Source organism: Myotis myotis, unplaced genomic scaffold, assembly GCF_014108235.1.
Source record: "Myotis myotis isolate mMyoMyo1 unplaced genomic scaffold, mMyoMyo1.p scaffold_m19_p_21, whole genome shotgun sequence".
Classification (NCBI taxonomy): Eukaryota; Metazoa; Chordata; class Mammalia; order Chiroptera; family Vespertilionidae; genus Myotis; species Myotis myotis.
In genome coordinates, this window is record NW_023416326.1 from 4,928,294 (window position 1) to 4,944,660 (window position 16,367).

At 47.1% G+C, this 16,367-nt stretch overlaps 1 protein-coding gene across 6 annotated transcripts in view; it reads left to right on the plus strand.

The window, feature by feature from the left end:
* Positions 1 to 16,367, plus strand: part of RYR2 (ryanodine receptor 2) — a 195,497-nt gene that overhangs the window by 117,715 nt on the left and 61,415 nt on the right. For all 6 annotated transcript variants that reach the window (XM_036354797.1, XM_036354792.1, XM_036354793.1 and 3 more), the window contains exons 57-63: positions 1,374 to 1,451; positions 2,289 to 2,364; positions 2,752 to 2,875; positions 3,316 to 3,431; positions 4,359 to 4,423; positions 6,606 to 6,727; positions 10,921 to 10,970. In XM_036354797.1, the coding sequence (XP_036210690.1) occupies positions 1,374 to 1,451; positions 2,289 to 2,364; positions 2,752 to 2,875; positions 3,316 to 3,431; positions 4,359 to 4,423; positions 6,606 to 6,727; positions 10,921 to 10,970 (631 nt within the window). The remainder of the gene's footprint in view (positions 1 to 1,373; positions 1,452 to 2,288; positions 2,365 to 2,751; positions 2,876 to 3,315; positions 3,432 to 4,358; positions 4,424 to 6,605; positions 6,728 to 10,920; positions 10,971 to 16,367) is intronic.

Consider the following 16,367-nt stretch of genomic DNA (forward strand, 5'->3'; position numbering starts at 1 on the left):
CCAAACACCAACTCTCAGCTCTGGTCCTTTCGTTTTCCTGAAGCTAAGTCTGTGATTGTCCCTGTCCAGGCTGCTCAGGCCACTGTATCTGGGTACACAGACCATTATGTTTATATTGCCATTTATAGAGATGTTTTTGGAAAAACACGTGAAATACATATTTGAAATACATTTTTAAATAGATTAAGTTCTGATTTGGGCATATTTTACCTAAAGTTTTCTTAAGTAGGTATCATGTAAATGGAAACTGTAAAAGCATATTTTACCTTTTCATTGTGCATGCACACGTTTCAAACTACATTTTGTTTTCATGTGTTTTAACACATACTTAGCACAGACTGAGTATAAGGCAGTAGGAGTGCAGATAATTGAGTGCAGCCGGGAGCCCTTTGTTAGTGGTGGCCTGCAACAGCCTTTGTTTGGTTTCACAAGCCCAGATATGCGCTTTATTGTAGCTTTCATTTTGTTTCATGTTTATCCATGTCTAACAAGAGAGTATACATATGAAATATAACAATATGCATACATCATGAAGTATGTCCAATATATATTTATATAATAATACATCTATACTGTGAAATATGTGAAGGTATACTTTTAGATTTATAGGATGACACACTGTCACCTAATATGCCATTGGAGGAATGTGATCAGCGCACAGGACAGCGGAACCTTTTTACCGTTGATAAGAAGAGATGTTTCATTTTATAATTTTAAAACTTTAAAAATTAAGGAAACTTTCTGGTTATAGGACATCTTTGTAAATCATTGAATACTACAAAGTGTCCCCAAAAAATGTATACACACTTTAACAGCAGATAGCTCAATTGATGTTTCTTGCTATTCAGGTTTAACCCATTGGAATTAATAATTTTCAAAGTGTGTATACATTTTTTGGGACACCCTGTATATGTTATACTTTTAAAAGTAAAAAGCTGGTTATATTTTATCTTAACATTTAGCTCATAAAGACATTTGTAAATATTGACCTCTTTGATTAATTATTATTATGTGAGAAAGAGTAAAGTTCATTGCAGCCAAGTAGAATTTGTAAGTAACTCAAGAACACAAAGATCCTTTGATTAAGGGAACATTCTGGAATCTTAGAATCATTGCACAATTGAATGCTGATGATTAGCTTTTGGAGTTGGCAACCCCGAAGATGCCGGGGATTGGTATGCAGTCACAAGTAATTGTCAAATATAATTTAATTTGCTAGATATGTTTGTGGGATCTGTTTGTGTAGATACTTGCCAGTTTTGTCTGAGGAAGTGTGTGTGGAAGTCTGTTTGCCTTATATTTCTGTAGAACCTTGCAAGTCTCTCTCCGCAGGGTGTTTTAATGAGATACTACTTTTCACACGAATTGTCTAGGTTTCTGTGGATGCTGCTCATGGGTACAGCCCCCGGGCCATTGACATGAGCAATGTCACACTGTCCAGGGACCTGCATGTGAGTATTGGCTACTATTTAAAATATTCTGCAAATCTTATGGGTTGTTGTTTTGTGTGTGTGTGTGTGTGTGTGTGTGTATGTGTGTGTTATTTATCTTTATTGTTGAAAGTATTACAGATACCCCCTTTTCCCCCCCACTGACCCCTTTCCCACTCCCTCCCCAGGGCTTCCCTGCAGTATTATCTGTGTCCATGGGTTATGCACATCTGCATATAAATTCTTTGGTTAATCTCTTCCTGTCCCCTCTTCTCCCTTCCCTCTGAGATTCCTCAGTTGGTCTATTCTATGCTTCCATGTCTCAGTGTGACTGAATCAAACTTACACCTATTTTTGTCAAATTGGCAAAAAATATACATTTTTTGGTGTGCCACACATTTTAGCAATTAATTTATGTGTGTGCCCTGAGATGAAAATCTAGACTACTTGTCTGATGTTCTCTGCCTTCGGTGTTTAATAAGGTTTAGGTTATCTTCCGAAGCTTTGGAAATTAAAAGAAAAAGTGGTAAATACTTTTTTGTTGTTGAAGTTCATAGCTAATTTGAAGTTCCATGATTGAATTAATCAAACACGTGTCTTTAAACATTAAAACTAACAATGACCATTCCCCTCAAATCTCCTCCACTGTTGCTGTCATTTCCCCATCATTCCCGTCCTCTGGGAGTCAGGCTTCAAGGAAGACAGCTGTGTCTGGTTATTTTCTGGAAGTACTTTATCACCAACACACTCTGACTTACTAATTTAAAGCATGTTTTCATATTACACATTGGAAAACAAAGTTACCCTTTTCTACTTATTCAGACATAACTGAGTTGCTAAATATTTTGTTCACTTAAGGCTATGGCAGAAATGATGGCTGAAAACTACCATAATATATGGGCAAAGAAGAAGAAAATGGAACTGGAGTCCAAAGGTAATATTTTTAAAAATCCTCACTGAAACGCAGAGTCCCACTGCTGGGGTGAAATAGATGCTTTAGCACCTGAGCCATTACACCTTCAAATTATTGGGATGTTCAGCTGGGAGGGAGCCCAGCCTCTTCTCCCTCCCGTGGCTGCAGGCTCTGTGGGCACTACTGTCACGAGAGCCTGGTGCTCACGGTGTCATTGCCTCCCGAGGCCCATGGCCGTCTTCCTTGGAACACTCTGGCGCTGGGGGGAAGAGCCCGCGTGAGCCCTTTATCCTCGTGCGAGGAGAGGGCACAGGAGCTCTGTGCTGTGGCCCCGTGACATAGGCAGCGTGTCTCATTCCAGATGACTTCCCGCTGCTACTCTGTGTTCTTGTCTGGACATTCTCTTAGGAGGCGGGAACCACCCCCTGCTGGTGCCTTACGATACGCTGACCGCCAAAGAGAAAGCCAAGGACCGGGAGAAAGCACAGGACATCCTCAAGTTCTTGCAGATCAACGGCTACGCTGTGTCCAGGTACAAGCCCACATGCCCCAGTCAATCACCTTGTAAGACTAGTTACACATCCCTGCCAGGCTCATTAAGGCCAAGAATGAAGTCAGCGACCTGTTTAGACCTCAGCGCTACTACTTCCTGCACTCAGCGCTCATATCAGAACCATCAGTGCCCGTCGCTGTTGGCCACAGTTCTTAGAGCTTGTTGCCCCCCATCCGTTATCCAGGCAGGAATGACACTCTGCTTTTCTAGAGGCAGCACAGTAATAAAGTGACTAGCTACAGTTTTACATCTGCGTATTCAAAATAGTCCTTATAAACTAAATCTCACCTTTGCCTTTAGCTACAGAATATTAAATAATCGTCTAAATTAGCATATGTAACATAACATTTTCTTAACTATCTATTTACCTCCTAATAGTCTTGTGGATATTTGGTTTCCATTTTCATTCGCTCTTCTAGAGGGTTCAAGGACCTGGAGTTGGACGCGCCTACGATTGAGAAGCGATTTGCCTACAGCTTCCTTCAGCAGCTCATCCGCTACGTGGACGAAGCCCATCAGTATATCTTGGAGTTTGGTAGGTACCTCGGTCCTGCCACCAACAGCCAATAGTCCCTTATATGGACCCAGCCATTTGCGTGACACGCGTGGGAGAGATTTAATGCAAAAGTGACAGCAAATATGAACTTAGCAAGTCTTAAAACGCCATTGTTTTCTTTTACTTATTCACGGGAAGAACATTGTTGTGATATTACAAAATATTGTTTAAAGTTTCTAAAAACTACCCTGAATGTGTCTAAGATTTGATAGTGTATCTCTGAGATGGTTTTGACTTCTGTTTGCAAAAGAACTTTTTCAGGCAAGTTAGTTTGATTCTTAAAAATATGGAGGCTCTGCCTACGAATTTTACTAAAACCCTGTATCTAACTCTGAATTGCTCCCTCTGCACCATGTGCTGCACGTCACGGTGGTCCTTCGTGTATCATTCCCTCTTCTGTGTGCATGAAGCCCCCTCTGCATGCTCGAAGGAGGGAGGAAAAGGCCACCTCTGAGCTAAATGCCTTCGGTCAATCAATTCTGAACCCCGAGATCATTTTCTGGGCCCTGGGGAGACCTGGGTGTTTTTGCTTTGCTTATGGAAGTCGCTCAGCTTAGAGGCACTCTTTCAGCCCAGCTGTGGGACCTGCTGCTGAGATGGGCGGTCGTCCTTGTTCTGTTCCCATTCTTCTCTCCAGGCCACTGAGCCCCTGGCGCTGCGCTGGGTGCCTGTGCTCACAGACACATAGCTGGGCTCTGCTCAGTCGCTTTGTAATTGATTTGGCTGTTTGTTTAAACTCCTTTTTATTTCTTATTACACTGCCAAAGTTAGCCTGTGTGTTTCTGGTTGGCTTTTCACGTCCAGTCGGTGGGGTAGCACATTCCTCAGTGCTGGAAACTCTGCGTGCGGGTGGGGATTGGAATGCTGGACGTGCCCATGTTCCTGAACACTCTCTCCTGTCTGCAGATGGCGGCTGCAGAGGCAAAGGACAGCGTTTCCCTTACGAGCAAGAAATCAAGTTCTTTGCTAAAGTACAGTATACAGTCCGTCTTGTTTTCGCTTCCGTGTGTTTGCTTACAGAGGACACCGTTAGCTTTTCGCCTCTTTTCAGAACGCACCTGCCTTTAAGTGTGACTTCTTCTCAAGCCCACAGATCGTGGTACCCACAGCTGCATGCACCGTGTGGGCGATGGGCTCCCGCAGCTCGCTCTGCCTCCCTGCCTTAGTTCACAGAGTTCTCCTTTTCCGGCTTTATCATACAACATAGAAGAAGATACCCATTTCTTAGTATTGGAATGTTGTTATGATTGAACATTTTTAGTTGAGCATGTCTTTCAGAAAGATGAAAAACACCAGCTGATTTGTAACCGGGAACATGAAAAGGACAGTCACAATAGGACCTTTATGGTGGGGCCTTGGTCTGCTGGCTTACAGATGGGGAGGCTGAGGCCCGGAGACCGCCTGTTGGTCAGATACTGAGTGTTCATTCCATGTAACACAGTTTATCAAGAATCTGCTGTTTGCCCAGAGCATTGATGACTTTAGCCACTGGGGAAGGTGCAGAGTTTGTTGTCAAGTTTCCATGTTAGTTTATTGACTTTCTCTGTGTTTGCACTGTGCCTGGCCTGTCAGGCGTCAGACCTTGTCCTGGCATGTCTCTGTCACGGACACGGAATGCCCTGGACACTTTCCCGTGGACAGGATGTTGCAATGAACCCAAAGACCTAATCACGTCTGCCAATTTCCTTTCAAAGTCCTCGCATTAGAAATTGTTTGCAAAATGGCACATTCTTCGATTGACTTACATTTGGCTCCCGCCTTATGTTTTTAGAATTGTGCCTTTTACTGTCAGGGAGATTTCTCTGGTCTGGTCTTCTGCTCAAGGTCTGCACGAGGCATCCGAAGTTTATTCTGAGCTGCACACTGCCGGTTGCCTCTTTCACTGTGACACAATCCGCTGGGTAGTCAGGGGTGGGGATGCTGGATTCATGGCCTGCACCCTGTTTAAAGACATCCTTGTATTGCATCGCCCACGTCCTCAGCAACCTAGTGATTTTGTTTGCAGGTTCCTAGTGTGGCTTAATTTCTACTAGACCTATGACGCATTCATTCACATATTTGTTGAGCACCTATCATATGCCAATCACTAAGTTCGGGCAATGTCTCAACTTTCTAGGAAGATCACCAGACGGCCATGTTCCTATCCTGTATACATATTCTGCACCACCGTGTAGGGGACAATGTAGTGAGAGAGACTTGAGTCTCAGTGCTGGGAATGTCATTTCATCTTACTTTTTTCATTTATTTGTCCAACAAACATTGGTCTGCTGGTTGTTACATGCCCAGCAGAGCCCTCAGCATTGGTGCTTCGTGGTGAATGACCCTGCGAGGTGGTGGTCACAGGGTCCAGGAAAGGACTGAGGGGGAACAAACTGGGAAGAGTTTCTTGTTCTCTGTGCCCCAGAGACTCTGTGGGAGAGACTATCCCAGATCACAGAGAGAGTGGAAAACTGCAGAGGGTGTTGCAAGAGCCGGGAATAGGGAGGCCTTGTCCAGTTGAGGAGTGAGCAAGGGCGTCCTGCTGAAGAGCCCTGAGGAGGCCTGCAGGAGGGAGTGGACTGTCACGGGCGAGGGAGGAGCATTGCAGACAGAGGGCATGGCCCGGGCAGAGCCTGTGGCTAAGTGGGCAGGGCGGAAGGAGGTCACCCAAGGCCCCCAGGGCTGGCGCAGGAAGTGGGAGGCGACTCTGAGGGGACCGCGCCTTGTCTACACCTCAGTTTGCACCTGCAGAGAAGGGATGGCACTGCCACACAGAGTCTCACCAGGTGGATTGCTTGCAGATGTCACTGCCGTCCTTACATGTGGCAGAGGCCCCATAAGTGGCAGTCATTGATTGCAACCAAACTGCATTTATGGATTATTAAGAATATTTCATTTTGATAAAATACTAAAAATCATTCCAAACAGCTGACAATTTAGTGTATCCCTCATAAGTCCCAGCCTGCCCCTCCCTTACCCCCCTGCACCACCCCCCACACACACACAGGAACTGGCAGGAGCAGGGCGAGGTGAGAGCCACTCCCTGGTGGGGGGCTGGTGCGGCTGTGGGGATTGGGACCTGTTGCATGTGTACATGGTCTGCCTGCTCCAGCCTCAGCACTCACTCACCCCCCCAAACTCCACTGTGTACACCTGTCTTTTCCTTCCTTTCAGGTTGTCCTGCCTCTAATTGATCAGTATTTCAAAAACCATCGTTTATACTTCCTGTCTGCAGCGAGCAGACCGCTGTGCTCTGGAGGACATGCGTCAAACAAGGAGAAGGAAATGGTGACAAGGTAAACAGCTGTGCACGCAGACTGTTGGGGGGCAGGGCGGAGCGGGGCGCGCCCTGGGGAAGGAGCGCTGGCCTGAGCAGCTGTGTCCAGTGCCTCTGCCCGGTCATCCACCTGCTCTCAGACCCCGGGGATGAGGGTTTCTGCAGGTTAACCCATGTGATCTAGACAGTGAGGTTTTCTGTATTCACTGCTGAATGGAAGCACTAAAATACCCACACAATTCACAGGTGGAGGCTGGAGAGCGACCCTGTATTAGGAGGTTGGAAAGATGGTGCTTTTAACATTAATTTATTAAAATTCGTTCCGATCTCATATTTTTACCAACCTTAATTTTTTAGGAGGGCAAAATCCCGTTTACGAAAGTTATAATTTTAAATGTTAAAAAAAAATAATGTCAACTCTTGGAAGAAAGTGAAGTCAGTGCAGCCTTTCCGAGCATTCCCCTTGCCCTGCTCTAGCTGGCATGGTAGCAACACTTTCTCATTTTCGTTTAAATCTAAGTATTTGTCATAAATTTACTGGTGGTTGCCCTGGGGTTTCCAGCGTGGACCCAGAATTCTCCCAGAACGTGCACATGAGAAGCTTGACTGAGGGAGCCTTTTCCTCATGGCTGCGCTGTCTGGGCAGGGTCCAGCTCTAGCCGCAGCAGAAACACTTTCCTGGACATGCCTCGCCCATACGAAGCAGGCACGGGCTTTCCTTGGGCTCGGCATTAATGATATGCTGGATGGCAGTGCCGTGCCAGCCTGTCGGATAGAGGAGATGGGATTGGGTACAGAGGGTGAAGAATTAGACTTCTGCATTAGTGACACGGGGAATGGGGACTTGAATGGAATTTTAAACTCCTCTCTTTACTCAGTACGTTATCTATTTTCCAGCTAGTAGGTAGCCAGTCGTGTGATAGAGGATTGCAACAGCATTATAATGTCCCCAAACTCAGTCAAATAAAAATCTACCCGCAATGTTGATAAAACTGATGTACAATGAATACGTCCCAAGGGGCGTCCACTCACCTCACAGGCCTTCCTCAGCTCCTGGGCCCAGGTCCCCCTGGACAGTGAGTGCTCACAGGGCGCCAGGTTCCCACTGACCCGTGCCCCCAGGGCCACTGCAGAGAGTCCCTGTCCTCCCTGGGCCCAGCCAGCCTTTGTCACAGGAGACAAAGCAACCAGAGGACATAGGAACAATACAGAGACTTGTACACATGCCGCTTCTCCCCCTCGCCTGCTCTGTCTGCTGCCTCCGTGCAACTGTCAGTCTTACTCCCAGAACTGCTCACGGAGCACAGGGCCCTCGTCCTGGCTGGCCTACCCTCACCAGCGTCACCGTCTGGTACCAGGGCAGTTCAGGGAATGTGGATTCACTGTGGAATGTTGTCATTGGCATTAACTGTTGTCATTGACATCTTCCATATTTTGAATTTTCATTAATGTTTTCACTTAATTGATCAGCACTGAGAAGCCACTGAAGCCTCTTCCAGGGGCAAATGACCACCCGGTGCTTCTGGCAGGAGCAGGGGAGCGGAAGGGCGGGCTGGGCCACACAGGAGGTGGAGGCCCCATAACACAAGTGTCACTGCCAGTGCGGGGCCCCTCGGGCTCCTTCTGCAGAAACTCTTGAATGTCTGCCCAGGACGCAGTGCTGTCCTGGCCCTGGACATGGTGCTTTCCTGGCCTGGGACGCGGTGCTGTCCTGGCCCTGGATGTGGTGCTGTCCTAACCCAGGGATATGCAAAGACACAGTCCTTAATTGTAATGAACTCAGAAATACGGCTGAATGATGCAGACACATGGAACTCACCATGTAATAAGGGTGATGCATGGAGGTGGGGCTGTATGAAGTGCTGGGGTGTAGAGGGCACTGTGTGAATGAATGGGAAGAAGGGGCTGGGTGTGAGAGACAGAGAGAGAGAGACAGCCAACCAGGCAAGTCGAGAGGCAGGCCAGCGCGGTGCTGAGGTGCCAGGCTGGGCAGTCGACACTGTTGTGTCACTGGCACCCTGGAGGAGTTTCAGAAGGGCCGGTTTCAGGAAGAGGTTAAGTTTGGTTTGGTATTTATTGGCTATTAGCAGCTTGTTCATCTGGAGATCCAGCCAAAGTTGGAAATATGTGTTCGGTGGAGAAATGCTTGAATCTGAGTGTCACAGGTTCCACAGCCAGTGAGGCCACATGGAGATGGAGAAGGTCGGTGTGCTGATCAGTCCTGAGGCCCTCAGGGCGCTCAGTGGGGAGCAGTGGCAGGGCAGCAAGGGCTGCTGGAGCCAGCGAGTGAGTAGCGATGCTGAGGGAGAACCCACATAAATTCTCCAGTGTTAGTCATGAGGGGAGAGAGAGAGGACCAAGTATTATGGAAATACTAGAGGCCCAGTGCACGAAATTCGTGCACTCAGAGGGGGTCCTTCAGCCCAACCTGCACCCTCTCACAGTCCAGGAGCCCTCGGGGGATGTCTGACTGATGGCTTAGGCCCGCTCCATCAGTCGGACATCCTTAGCGCAGCCTCGGAGGCAGGAGAGGCTCCCATTACTGCTGCTGCGCTTGCACTCCCCCTGTGGGAGCGCACTGACCACCAGGGGCAGATCTTGCATTGAGTGTCTGCCCCCTGGTGGTCAGTGCGCGTCATAGCAGCTGGTTGTTCTGCTGTTCGGTTGATTTGTGTATTAGCCTTTTATTATATAGGATTTTTAGAGAAAGTGTAGGCCAGAGCTCATAACAAACAAACGTACACCCTGACAGTGACAGCACAGGAGGGCCCAGCTTTCTATATGTCGCTGATTCTCACAGGGGGCACATCAGGTACTGTTAGGAGCAGCTGCTGGAAGAGCTCACCTTTCTCTGACAGGGTCTCAGACTTAAGTGTCACCTAACGGCATGGGATACGGAACAGTTCTGTTTAACATCACAGCAGAGTATCCCAGGTCTGGCTTACGCGGGAAAAAACACAGCCCTTGCACTGCAAATTCAGCATGTTTCAGGAAGATTCCCCAGGACTCCAGAGAGCACCCCCTAGTGAGAGGTAAACGGTATCGCAAGATAAATCCAGAATGTGTGCAGTTCTGAGATGTGGTCGCTCCCCTTCAGCTGAGGCAGATCCTGGTGCGGTCAGCCCTCACGTGGAGCTGTGTGGTGAGGCATCTGGAGAGGCTGCTCGTGTTCTGTTTTGTTGTCCAGATAACAGCGCAGGGGCTGATGCCATGAAATGGGGTGTCTGCCCGAGTAGATGGCTGTTTAGAACTTCCAGCACTGGAGAGACTCCCCCGTGTGATGACTTTCACTTATAAATGAGTCCACTTTGTTACTGCAGTAAGATATGAGGCCACACTCTCTTAGGGGAGGTCAGCATCACAGGTGTGATTTTCTCGGCCTTTCTGCCAGCCTCTCACGAGCAGCTAGTTGCCCTGTTTATTCCCTGGCGGAGTCGGTGCCCCATGCTGCCACGCTGGTCCTGGGAGAGCTGTGCCGGGAGGAGGGCAGTCAGGACCAGCGCTGACTGTGCTTGGGAAGTCGGGCTGGATGTGGGTGGTGCCGTCACATCCCTGCCCAAGGTGACAGCGTCAGGACTGTGTCTCCGCATAGTGCAGAGGTGGATGTGAGGGCAACGTCCATTACATGGGAAGACAGATGCAGACAGAATTCAGGAACGGCCTTTGGGAAATGCTTGGTTGGGTGGGACGGGAGTGTTATGTGTAAGGGCTCAAGGCTGGGGAGAGGCAAAGTCCAAGCGATGAAACACACTCAAACTTAACGTAACGTTTTATGCCCCAAGCACCACATTTCTGTTGTTAAATAATGTCCATAACAACCACCAATTCTAGAATTTCAATAGTATATTTGGACAGATAAATCTTTTCCTTGTGGTTTTTCTTTAGTTATATTTTTGCGGGTTTCATATAGATTGCTTTTATATTAATTAGCTTTGCTTTCAATTTTTTTTTTGTTTCTTACAATATGTGCTTTTTTAACCATGTTTGTTAAAGATATGCACTCAGAAACTTTCTTTAATACCTTTACTCCACATTCTGCTTGGAGAATCAGTACTTTCTGCGTGACATCATGTTGCTTTTTCCAGCTCATAGATCAGCTGTTTATTTTTCTTTTTTCTTCTTCTTTTTTTTTTTCCATTTTATTTTCGTTTCTCCCTGTCTCTTCTACCTTCCCCCTCTCCCCCTTTCTCTTTGGTTTTCTTTTGTCTTCAGCCTGTTCTGCAAACTCGGAGTTCTTGTCAGGCATAGGATCTCACTGTTTGGTAAGGAGACCCCTGGACAAGCACCCGCATGGCCTCACTGGGTCCTTCGCGTCAGCACTGTGTGGTGTGCGGTGTTGCATGCGCGCACGTGGGCATGGCTGCATGTGCTCGTCCTGGGCCTGGCCCCGGGCCTGCAGGTCCTTCCTCAGGAGCCTGCCCTGTGGTGAAACGGGAGACCAGCTTTTTATACTCGTCCACTGTTCACGTGAAAACCCAAAGGTTGTACCATTACAGAGCAAGGGACCGGGGACGACAGTGCGTGCCATGTTTATATCAGCAGCAGAACAGGGACCTTGAATGCGTGTTTGCTGATCTCAGATCGGTTCAGTAATGAGCTGTTATAGGTGAAAAAATTTTCCCTGCCCTTCAGTTTAATGCTCTGGATTACCAATGTGCATGCCGACTGCATTCAGACATGGAGCCTCAGAGTAGACAGCGAGGCCAAGGATTCACTTAGCCAAAGTGGCTTTTCTAGAACCGCTCGGCCCATAGTCAGTTTCTGTTGGTTTCTGAGTTCACCGAGCTGAAGTCCACACTCTGGCACCTGCCTCCACCGCGTGCAGGGCGGGCACTCCCTCCCCCGTGTCCTTGCTGAGGGGACTCCGCACGGCTGGCTAGCCGAGTGGGACTTCCCTCCATCTGCTGTCATCAGCTCGCCAAGTACACGCGAGCTCCATATGTGAGCTTTCAAAGCAGAGTTAGGGGGACCTCAGTAACAAGACATTCAGTGCACTGAAGAAGGTGCTATCAGCTTAACTCCATTTACAGGGAAAACTACGGGTTCTATCAAGGGCACAGTGAATAACTGAGGAATAGGTGTATATGTGTGTGTGTGTGTGTGTGTGTGTACATACATAAATACACACAAATAACTTGTAAATTCTAAACATTAAATTTTTTGAGAAATTATAGTTTCTGAATATAATTACTTGACATATTTGGTTTCTATTATAATTGCATCCAATATTTGGTGTTCTTAAATTTAGTTATTATAAGTTATATTTCGTATAGATTGCCTCAATTTTTGCATTAATCTTTCAGTTACCCAAAATTAATGTGGAAATCATTTTCTTTTTTTTTTAAATTGATTATAGAGAGAGAGAGGAAGGGAAGAGAAAGAGAGAGAGAAACACTGATGTGTTGTCCCAGTTACTAGTATGTATGTATTCAGTGGTTGATTCCTGTATGTGCTCTGACCAGGGATCAAACCGGGGGTGACACTCTAACTGGTGAGCCACCAGGGCAGGGTAGACATTATCTTCTGCATAATTTCCAGGAGACTAACTTTGGTTGGACTTCTCTTCAACTGAGAAACATTTCATACAGAATGTTCATGTACTCCTTCACCTTCTCACAATAACAGTGGATTCCAACATCTTCCGTTTGTCTTTAGGGAGTGTGACCTCATCTAGAGCTTGATAAGGACAAGGTTTGTAGCCGTACTGTTTTTGTTAATCCTAACCCAAGGGTATGTTGAGAGAGAGAGAGAGAGAGGAGAGAGAAACATCAATTGGTTGCCTCCGGTACTTACCCCAATCTGGGATCAAACCGGCAACCTGGTTATGTGCCCTGATCATGAATCAAACCTGCAACCTTTCGGTGTATGGATGACGCTCCAACCAAGGGAGCCGCTTGGCCAGGGCTCAGCTGCGTTTTTTGGCATTCTTATGAATGAGCATAATACTGCCGTTACGTGGCTTCTAACTTATTACCTATAGGAAATGCTTGGTTTCCTGGGTTATCTCTCTATAACTTCCTTTTGATAATTTTTGAGGTATTCCACACAGGCAGCAAAGTACACAAGTGTTCAGGACAGCCTGGTGGCCATAGCTTGTGAAATGTCACCTGTGTCTGTACCCATTTTTAAAAAAAATTTAACAGGAACTTTTTGGAGAGCTATTATGTAACTGTTCTTCAACACCATATTTTTGTGAATTCTTTATATTATTTTGATATCTGTTATTGTTTCAAATTTGGTTTGGCATTTTCCTGTAAAATAACACAAACTCCAAGAGGCCAAACATACTATAATACAGACATGTCCAGTTATTAGAATCTTTAAGTCTAAGACATGTAAACTTTATTTTTTGTTTTTTAAATATATACACATATATTTAAACGCTTTATCTTTAATCTGTGTTTATTTCTTTAATAGCTACTGAAAGCTTTTCTGTTGTTGTTTTTTGACACCGCATTATCAACCCTCACACTCAGGAGCCCACTCCCTCACACTCACACTCGCAGGTGCCTTATGGAAGCTGTCGGGGAACTGCTGGCATAGCTGAGAGTTCCTCACACACTCCCCTGAGTCCTGGGGGATGGAGTTGACCCCTGCACCCGATAACTCCATGCTGAAGCACCTGCAGGTGCCCTCTTGGTTTAACTTTATTTTTATTGTTGGCATTATTACAGATGCCCTCACCCCCCCTACCCACCTCCATTAGACACGTAACCTTTAGACAACGCAGCTATAACCTGGCACAGACACTCGTGGTGTCCTGGAGAGAACGGTGTGGGCTTTGAGCCAGAAAACCCAGGTGCAAGTCCTATGTGTGTAACTAAGCCAACGGACTGATCTGGACAAGGACTTGCTGTCTCTGAACTTCGGTTTTTATTTTTGAACCAGACTAAAATAAGTAGTCTAATCTTAGAGCTCTGGCATGTATCAGTCCAGTGTTGGGTGATGAGTGTTCAAGTGCCAGTTGAGCTATAACCGCATAGCTTTCACCTGGAAGAGGTTCCAGGCAGGACGGAAAGTTGACAAATATTTCTCTGGCTTTGTCTTTGAGCAAAGGTGAAGTGTAGAGAGAGCCATGTTCCTAACTCATGAAATGAGTGAGAAAAGTGCAATTGAGACCAAGGGGAGCTTTAAAAGCAAAACCCAGGGGACCAGACTCTTGTCTGTTGGTGGCGCTCGTGGTGAGCTAGTGGCAGTGCCTGTGGTGAGCTAGTTTGATAAGTAATGGAATATTTATCCAAGTTGGATGCCAAATGGTAGTTATATCTACAAGTCTCTCCTGGATTTGAAATGCTTTTCTTAAAAAAAAAAATTTTTTTATTGCATTTTAGAGAGCGGAAGGGGGAAAGAGAGAAACATCAATGATGCAAGAGAATCATTGTTCGGCTGCCTCCTGCACACCCCCACTGGGGATGGAGCCCGCACCCCAGGTGTATGCCCTGACAGGGAATCAAACCAGCAGAGCCACACTGGGCAGGGCGAGAGATATCTCTAATCTATAGAGTGAGGAAGCCTAAAACTTGGACTTAATACAGTTTATCTTTAATCCAAATATTTCCTGTCTTTTGAAGCACACTCTCTAAGAATTAAAGACATTAGTGTTTTCATGCCATTATTTTTATATTAAAAAAGGTAAGGTTTTAGCAAGGGGGACAGGCCTCATTCCCCACAGAACAGTAGTTCTCATGTATCCACTAAAACGGTTTATGGGGAAAATAATGAAAAAGCAGCATCTTGTGTACATATAGGCTTGGCTGTTGGACTCTGGAATGCTCGCTAGTGGTTGTAAGTTCATACTGATGACCCATTGCTGACTGAGGAGCGAGTGCCTTTAATTCCCCCCCCCCCCCCCCGCCCTCAGGAACTCTCATCCCTGATTTCCAGGCAGTTAGAGAAGACAAACCCCTTGCATTCCAGCCCAGGGCAGCCTTTCAGCGGCTTTAGTGGAGGCGGGGTCAGGCTGCGAGGGCAGCGATGGTGGCACGGGGCACAGCGGCACTTCTTAAGGCTTCACTTTTCCTTATGAAAATAAACCTAATGCCTTCCTGACGTCACTCAGCAAAGCACTGTACGTCCGTGTGTGCAGGGCGTTCTCCAGGAGGTGGGGGCAGAAATGATTTCTTACGTGCCAGTTCCCCTGGCCACCTGCAGGCGTGTCGTGTTTCTCCTGCCGCCAGGGAGCACTGTGTTCTCTCTGAATCCCCGTAGACCTCCTGGTCTTCCCAGAACACAGCCTCATGTGCACGCCTACTCATCCAGTGGCTTCCCATTTCTTTAGAATAAAGACCAGAATTCTTCATCTGGCCACGTGCCTGGTCCCTAGTCCGGGAACCCATTCGCATCCCTGAGCAAGTTGCGGCTCCCTGTGCTTCAGCCTCAGTGGCCTCTCTCTGCTCCTTGACCGTGTGGATTCCCTTTCTGCCCAGGTCCCGGCACGTACTGTCATTGCCGACTGGTACAGGGTCCCCTAGAGTCCATTCCCTTGCCGATCCCTCATCCCCGCCATGGAGGCAGCTGCCCCTCCTTCAGAGTTCCAGCCAGACACTCCTCTCTCAGGCCACCTCCCCACCTCCCAAGGCCTCTCCTGCCTGTGATGCTCACTGCTCCTGCCCCTGCTCCTCCTCTCTGGTGCTGTCCCTGGGTTAACATCTCATTCTGGCCCAGACTGCTCAGCTCTTTGAGAGCTTATTGCTGTATCTGCAGCCTGGGGGGAAGTCTGACCCCTAGTCGGCAGCCTCAGAAACCGCCCCCTGCTTGGGAACCACCCCGTGAGGGCGTGCGGGTGCTTGCCCAGGGGTCTCCTTACCAAACAGTGAGGTCCTATGCCTGACAAGAACTCCGAGTTTGCTGAACAGGCTGAAGACAAAAGAAAACCAAAGAGAAAAAGGGGAAGGGGGCAGGTAGGAAAGATAGGGAGAAATGGAAATAAAATAAAAGAAAAAAAGCTGATAAGTGTCCAATTTAACCCATAAGAAAAAACTTAAAAATATGTTCCTAATGTCTTCCCTGCTGATATGCTGATCAAATTCACCCCCAACCCCTTGGTGGCACCGCAGGAGTGTCCTGGCTCACGTCACGCGGCCTTTCAGAGGTTTGCATGTTGGGATTTCATTCTTTTAAAATATCAATCAGATTCCAATCTGTTCACAACCCGTCTTTCTGTTGCACCTAAGAAACACGCCCAGAGTTCTTGCTCCGGTTGCAGGGCACTGCCCCTGGCTCCCCCTCCTTCCGTCACACATCTCCTTCCCCATTCACCCGCATCAGCCACTTCACTTCCTCATTCTCTGCCCCAGGGCCTTTGCACCTGCAGTTTTCTCTGCCTGGGCCCTTCTTCCAGCTGCATGCACGGTCTGTTCCTTCATTGTTCCTTCAAATAGCTCTGCTCATTTCCCACTTCCTTGGGTCGGCCTCCTAACCACTCCCCTTGTTACTCTCTCCAGTTGCTCTAATCCCTATATCCTGCTACCTACTTTTACTGTGGCCTGATATTATGTTACATGCTGATTTTTGATGAATTGTTTGTTATCTGTATCCCAACTAAAATGCAAGTACCTTGAGAACGCTGTTTTGCTTATTACTTGAAGTTTGAGAGTGTCTGGTCTGTAACCAGTATTTATTGAGTGAATGAATAATGAAATGAATAACACTTTCAGGGA